Source organism: Salvia splendens, chromosome 15 (genome assembly GCF_004379255.2).
Source record: "Salvia splendens isolate huo1 chromosome 15, SspV2, whole genome shotgun sequence".
In the NCBI taxonomy this organism is placed as follows: Eukaryota; Viridiplantae; Streptophyta; class Magnoliopsida; order Lamiales; family Lamiaceae; genus Salvia; species Salvia splendens.
In genome coordinates this window covers 17,690,827-17,698,617 of record NC_056046.1, presented here as the reverse complement: position 1 = coordinate 17,698,617, position 7,791 = coordinate 17,690,827, and the positions used below count along the sequence as shown (strand labels likewise).

General features: G+C 37.0%; 1 protein-coding gene across 1 annotated transcript; it reads left to right on the top strand.

Annotated features, from left to right (window-relative positions):
* Window positions 1-367: 367 nt before the first annotated feature.
* LOC121769520 (toMV susceptible protein tm-1(GCR26)) lies at window positions 368-4,630 on the top strand. The gene is made up of 9 exons (XM_042166353.1): window positions 368-583; window positions 961-1,614; window positions 1,757-1,963; window positions 2,265-2,480; window positions 2,573-2,789; window positions 2,987-3,234; window positions 3,490-3,668; window positions 3,759-4,012; window positions 4,298-4,630. The coding sequence occupies exons 1-9, from the start codon at window positions 446-448 to the stop codon at window positions 4,447-4,449; spliced, it is 2,265 nt and encodes a 754-aa protein (XP_042022287.1). The 5' UTR covers window positions 368-445; the 3' UTR covers window positions 4,450-4,630.
* The last annotated feature ends 3,161 nt before the right edge of the window (window positions 4,631-7,791 follow it).

The window sequence follows — 7,791 nt, the reverse complement described above, 5'->3', positions numbered from 1 at the left end:
TTATTTTTTTAGGATTTGAATTGTGTGTTTTTTTTAATTTTTTTAAGTTTAAGTTGTAATTTTTTTAATATTGTGTGTTTTTTAATAAAGTATGTTTGTTTTTTAATAAAGTATGTTTGTTTTTTAATAAAGTGTGTTTATTTAATTTAATTTAGTTGGAAATAAAAATAAAAATTGAAATAGAATGAATAGTAATTTAAGGAACGGTTAAGGAACGGAGGGTTGCAGGTTCCGTTCCTTAGTTAAGGAATGGAGTAAAAAAGTACAGTGGGGCCCTCAAATAGTGGTTTAAGGAACGGTATAGGAACGATATAGGAACAGCGTTGTGGATGGCCTTAGATCCCTTCCGCCAGCCACTCTGGATCACTGTATCAAATATACAAACTCAGCTCAACTACCAATCCCTTCACATTCACAGATTTCGTTTGAGGTTTCAGCTTCATCAATGGACGATATGAAGAACAACAACATTATGCAAGTATTCTGCATTGGCACAGCTGACACGAAGCTTGATGAGATTCGATTCCTCGCGCAGTCAATTCGAGACAATCTCAACCTTTTTTACGCTAATTCTTCCTCAAAGGTTTTAATTTCTACTCATTTATTGCCATTTTTGTTACTTATCCAAAAATTTGTGGTTACTAAGTACTGTTTAGATCTCAAATGTTTAATTTTTATTTTTTTTGTGTACGGAAGATGAATTAGATTTTATTTATTTGTAGATTTGAGGTGTGTGATCCGTTGAATTGAGAAGTGTATTGGGGATTTTGGTTTGATTACTCACTTGATGCTGTTTTAAATCTGAATTTTTTGTTCTACTATTAGTTTTGAACTTGATTGTTGTTATTTTATTCTGCCGTTTGATTTCGATCAATATGAACTTGTTTTGTCATTTTGTTATGATGGATGCTGATATTTTGGTGGATATGGATTGATTCCATGTGATTTTGTGGTGTGCAGCTTGTGGTGACTATGGTAGATGTATCAGCTGGTCAAAAAGTTATTGAGAGTTGTGATGATTTTGATTTTGTGTCGAGAAGAGAAGTTCTCTCCTGCTGTGCTGAAGCAGGGGTGCATGGCAATCAGCTTCCTGATGATAGAGGCAAAGCTATTGCTGTGATGAATAATGCTCTTCAGGCTTTCCTCTGCAAGGCTCATGCGGATCGAGTTCTTGCTGGAGTTATTGGACTTGGAGGAAGTGGGGGGACGTCGTTAATTTCCTCTGCCTTCAGGTCACTACCTCTTGGAATCCCAAAGCTGATTGTGTCAACTGTGGCTAGTGGTCAGACTGAACCTTATGTGGGAACATCGGATTTGTTGTTGTTTCCATCGGTGGTTGACATTTGTGGCATTAATAATGTGAGTAGAGTTGTGTTGTATAATGCTGCTTCTGCGTTGGCTGGAATGGTGATTGGACATCTGAATTCCAAAGCATCTGCTGCTACTGCTTCTCAGAAGGGTACGATTGGTTTAACTATGTTTGGGGTTACAACTCCATGCGTCAATGCTGTCAAAGACAGGTTAGCTCGAGAAGGGTATGAGACCTTAGTCTTTCATGCTACTGGGGTTGGGGGGAGAGCTATGGAGGATCTAGTTAGAGGAGGATTTATACAGGTATTTTTACCTCCTTCAGTGTTTCCATTTTTGTATCTTGATTACATATATCTAAATAAACTCTTACCATAACTGAAACTATTGTAACCATTGGCTATCTAACTTTATTATTATCTCTTATTTGCTTCTTCCTGTCACATAGGGGGTTTTGGATATTACAACAACTGAGGTGGCAGATTACATTGTCGGAGGTGTCATGGCATGTGATCCCTCCCGCTTTGATGCCATCATAGAGAAAAAAATACCTTTAGTTCTCAGTGTTGGAGCATTGGATATGGTGAATTTTGGATCCAAAGACACCATACCTTCTAAGTTTCAGCAAAGAAGGTTGTATGAACACAATGAACAGGTGATGGTTTTCCCTAACCCTGTTTGTCTTTTTCTCTCTATAATCTCCTATATTTCACAAATTTTATAGTCTAATTAAACTAAAAGCCTCTGACCCATAGTTTCCAAAGCCCCATCATATGATAGTTTTGGGGTCATGCATGTGAAAATAATCCTTAGCTGCTGCCTCCAATAGCAGAGTTGTTTAGAGAAGGAAGTTGTAGAACATTGGACGTTGATGAGTAACAATAATCTATTTCGGTGTTCACGGTCCAATTTGCCTAAGCTGTATACTTTTCATGACTGTGTACCTTTTTTCCCAGGTTACTCTGATGCGAACGACAGTGGATGAAAATAAGAAAGTTGCTGCATTTATTGCAGAAAAATTGAATAAGTCGTCATCTAAAGTTTGTGTTTGCCTGCCAAAGTTGGGTGTATCGGCATTGGATGCACCAGGGAAGGCATTTCATGATCCTGTTGCTACCGGTACACTTATAGAGGAAATGCAGAGGCTAATTCAAACAAGTGAATGTCGTCAGGTTCTATCACTGCTTAACATGCCATGTCTTCATATGATGATCAAGATTTTGCATTTGCTGCAATATGTAAGGCTAATTTTGTTTATTGTCAGATTAAGGTTTTGCCACAGCATATTAATGATCCTGAGTTTGCAAATGCTCTAGTGGACTCGTTCTTGGAGATCTCTACCAATATTAATGATATTAGTAGTCATCCTGTTCATGAATCTATCCAACAAACTCAAAGAAAAACTTCTTCCAGTGTGACAAGTTCCCAGAATATCATTCCCGTTTCATATACCTTGAGCAACTTCCCTGATGCAAAACCAGGTTATTTTCCTCCTTACCTTCTCCCTGCTTGAATTAGTATAATATTTTCACATCAACAAGTGTTGGGCCAATTCAATTGTACTAACTAAAATTGTGGGACAAAATCAAGTTCTTTTTCCACTTCTGTACCCAATGCTTGTTGCATTTCATTCTTCTGTTTTTTGATTGAATTACGCAATGTTGGTTTACTGGATCAGAAACACTGGAACAAACACGAAAGATTCTCCAAAAATTGAAATATCAAATAAACGAGGGCAAACCCATCATTGGTGCCGGAGCTGGGACAGGCATATCAGCCAAGTTTGAGGAAGTTGGTGGAGTTGATATGATCATCGTGTACAACTCAGGACGGTTTAGGATGGCAGGAAGAGGGTCATTGGCAGGTCTGTTGCCATTTGCTGACGCAAATGCAATTGTGCTTGACATGGCCAATGAGGTGTTGCCTGTAAGTTTTTTTTTCCTATTAAGAGCTCTACATGATACAGGGTATGTCTGTTGCTGGTTTTTATGCTGAAATGTGATCTGGAAAAATAAGGGTCATAATATGTCTCAAATCTTTTTAGTTGTAGTCATGGAAGATAAATTAGTGTTTGTCTTCCCATCCTATAACTATTCTAATGTTTCAATATTAACTGACAAATTTATGGTTTTCATTTTACAAGGAAAATCAACCATATTTCATCCATCTTTTCTCTTGAAGGTTGTCAAAGAAGTTCCAGTTCTTGCCGGAGTTTGTGCAACTGACCCATTCCGAAGAATTGATTTCTTCCTGAAACAATTGGAGTCTATTGGATTTGCAGGAGTGCAGAATTTTCCAACTGTTGGTCTATTTGATGGTAACTTTAGACAAAATATAGAAGAAACCGGGATGGGATATAGGTAACATATTAGCATCAGTGATTTCCTTCTTATTAATTGTTCCCGCACATTTAATCAAAACAACACCGCTGAATTAATTCCATTTCTCAGTCTTGAAGTTGAGATGATTGCAAAAGCTCATAAAATGGGCCTCTTAACAACCCCATATGCTTTTAACCAAGAAGAAGCAACGGCAATGGCAAAAGCTGGTGCAGACATAATTGTGGCACATATGGGCCTCACGACATCTGGTTCTATTGGTGCTAAAACAGCCCTCTCACTCGATCAAAGTGTAACTCTTGTACAAGCTATTGCAGATGCTGCTCACAGGATCAATCCCGAAACTATTGTTCTTTGTCATGGAGGTAACATTTTCTTAATTTTTGCAACAACAGAGATCCAAAGCAGATTTTTACATATGCAAACATTCATCTTCAAATTCACTGCTTACTCAATCTCAGATAAGATAATGCAGATGTTACAAAGTACTATTGTCTATACATGAACGTCTCATTAATGCTATATACTGTATATCGCAAAAATAATACCTTTCGTGTTTGGATTCAAGTTGAAGAAGATTCATGTTGTGGAGTAGTTGATCATTTGATGCTCTGCATGAATGTTAACTCTATACTGTTATGCAATTCTAGGCCCTATATCCGAACCGGGTGAAGCAGAATATGTGTTGAAGAGAACTGAAGGTGTTCATGGATTCTACGGCGCATCCAGCTTGGAGAGGCTGCCAGTTGAACAAGCAATAACAGGTACGGTAAAGCAGTACAAAACCATATCTATTTCTTAAATTGTCAGCTCCAGTGTTGCTGATCAGGATTCATGTCCTTTGATGCTTATCATGTTGTGGTATGTACGTATATCATATGTATTGGTGTAGTGAAATAAGTACGATGACATTTAAAAATGTAACAGAGAAATCGCACTAACCAATTTTATACGAATGAGTTTGAGTTTCATTTGTCGTAAAAGAATTATCCATAAAGCTTGATCAATTTTTATTAAAAACAAAATGATTATTCAAAATATATAAAATGGCTGAGTTGCGTCTATACGAATGCTTATGAAATTGCCCTGGCTACAACACGACCTTTGTTCAAATTGAGTATTTTTGTTGGATGGTTTTGTTGCGTAACATATATCGTAGAACAATCCTAGCACAACTAGACACTGATCATTGGCGTTATACTACACCAGTGTCGTTAGTTGCCTATGCGGTTTGACACTGTAACATTTCACAATTAGATAGCTAAGGCATATCTAGGTTTTGAAATATATTGTTTTACCTCTGCAAAGAACCAAATGCGTTACTTTCTGTGACATGTTCCACGACTAGTCTACCATACAGAAGAATTAGACTTGTTTGTATCTTATATATTTAAATGTTTTTGATCCATCTTATAAATGTATAAGCAAACATAATGTGATAAAATTACTTCTTCTCGTCTTGGGTAAAAGTGGATTGTAAAGTTTATTATATACAAGCATTACTAGTCATGCAACTTGTTTGAAACATATTTTTCATTATACCAATCCTCACATACACAACAAGTATGTATCTTGTCAAAAACATCTCATTCAGATACTTTATATGATAGAGATGTGATCAATTGCTAACTCTCCTTAAATTGCTAACTATAATTAATTAGAGATCATAGGATCTTTAGAGATCTAGTAGTCTATAATTTGTCATGTGTAAATTCGTTTTATTATTATTATTTAAATTTAAAAAGATAAGAATATCTACCAAATTTAGGGTTTCGATTCAAAATGTCAATATAGTGTATTAAACATATCAATACGATGCCTTGAATATGTCAACACAATTTCATATTGAAACTTCAATTCCTTTTTTTCATTTTATTGTATTTTTCTTATATCATAATGATGTTTTTGTTACCATGTGAGTTTAATTTGAATACTAATTTTTTAAAAATAATTAAATTAATTTGCATGTAATTGTTTGTTTTTAATAAATTTTGTATTTAATTAAATTTAAATAAATAAATTAAAATAAGAAATGAATACAAATTTAAAAGTAGAACCTATGGATAGTTAAGTGAAGGAATAGTGGATGTGAGTGCTTAGGTAAATAATGAGGTAAAAAGTATTGAGGAACTATGAATAATGTAGTAAAAGAGTTGAGTCAAGGGATGAATAATGGATGACCTTTGACTATTTATTGTTATATTGCTATGCAAATTTGACTTTTTAACATCATTTACCATATTTAATGTTGTCTTTTTAGTAATCATTTACCATTAATGTTAATTAAATTAAGACATCATTAAACTAATTTTAATATTTTTATATAATATATAGTATTTCCTTATATATCTCTGGTTCGACCGATTGAATCGGAAGTCAGTAACTTTATTGGTTCATTAAATCGATCCGATTTTTATAATATTGGTTAGTAGTGAGACAGTATCTAGGAGGCTTCACTAAAATCACACTCCCTCCGTCCCACAATAATTATCACTCTTGTGGGCACGGATTTTAAGAAATGTAAAGAAAAGTTGGTTGAAAAAGTTAGTAGAATGTGAGACCCACATTTTAATATTGGATTTATAATAAAATGTGAGTGAAATGAGTTAGTGGAATGCGAGACTACTTACCATTTAGTGTAAAAATGAAGTGTGACAATTATTGTGGGACAGACCGAAATGAAAAAGAGTGACAATTATTGTGGGACGGAGGAATAATAAAAGAATGACCTTTAATGTTTATATTATAGTCCCTTCGTTCTTAAGTAACATGTTTTTTTTGGGATGCCTTACTCTACATGACACGTTTAATAAAATAGAAATATCACTATCTCACCTTAATTTCTCTCTTATTAGAGCATCCACAACCGTGCTCTTGCCAGCGGCACGGTTGTGGGCCCGGCCCCACTTTTTCTGCCTGCTCTCTGGCAAGAGCACAACACCCACAGCTGTGCTCTTCCACAAGGACGAGCACAATTAATTTAAAATTCAATTAAACAATAACATTTCAATAATACTAAAATTCATTAAAAAAACCTAAATAATATTACAAATGACAAATAAAATAAAAACGACATAATTAAAATCCTAAAAAATTAAAAATTACATAATTAAAATACAAAAAATTAAAAAAACCACTACGCGTTGCCGAATTTCGCCCACATGTGTTTGATTAGGTCTTCTTGTAGTTGATTGTGGATTCGGGTATCGCGCATTGTGTGCCTTGTCTCGATTCTTTGGCCGACCGTCGTATGCTCGCCTTGGCGTGGGGGAGACCTCGCTGTTGAGCTTCCGGCTTCGTCCTCGTCGTAGAAGCTAGCCGCCCTCGGCCATTCGTCGGCTATAATCATGTTGTGTAAGATAATACACGTGAACATGATGTCGGCGATATTATTCACGTACCATAGCCGAGTCGGGGACTTCACAATGTTGAATCGGGCTTGAAGGACCCCGAAAGCTCTTTCGACATCTTTCCGTGCGGACTCTTGACGCTGCGCAAAAAGAACTCGTCTCGGGTCGTGCGGGTTGTTGAACGTCTTCACGAAAGTCGACCACCTTGGGTAGATACCATCGGCGAGATAGTAACCCATGTGGTAGCTATTTCCGTTGATGGTAAAGTCGATCGCCAGTGCTACACCATTCATCACATCAGTGAAGAGTGGTGAAAAATATAGTACATTCAAGTCGTTGTTGGATCCAGCAACGCCGAAATATGCATGCCAAATCCATAGGCGGTAGTCGGCGACCGCCTCAAGGATAAGCGTTGGGCCGCCGCCTTTGTGACCGCTCAAGTGTTGCCCCCTCCAAGCAGTCGGGCAATTCTTCCACCTCCAATGCATGCAATCAATGCTGCCAAGCATTCCGGGAAAGCCATGGACTGATTCGTGAAGACGAAGCAACCGTTGGCAATCATCGGTGGTGGGTGCCCGAAGGAATTCATCCCCGAAAGCTGAACGAACGCCCTCGCAAAAATTCTTTAGACAAAGGATTCCAGTGGACTCACCGATATGCAAATACTCGACGAAGATGTCGGCCGTTTGCCCAGTAGCGAGTTGTCGGATGGCACACGTACACTTCTGCAACGGCGTGATACTTTGCCGGCCGGCTGCATCTGGACCTGTTTGGAAGAATTCAACACGTGCGGA

Bases quoted from the DNA above. Each gene is read 5' to 3' on its own strand.
- LOC121769520 (XM_042166353.1), top strand. From the start codon at position 446: ATGGACGATATGAAGAACAACAACATTATGCAAGTATTCTGCATTGGC. The intron at 584-960 runs GTTTTAATTTCT...TGTGGTGTGCAG, and splicing joins ACGCTAATTCTTCCTCAAAG to CTTGTGGTGACTATGGTAGA. The intron at 3,235-3,489 runs GTAAGTTTTTTT...TTTCTCTTGAAG, and splicing joins TGGCCAATGAGGTGTTGCCT to GTTGTCAAAGAAGTTCCAGT.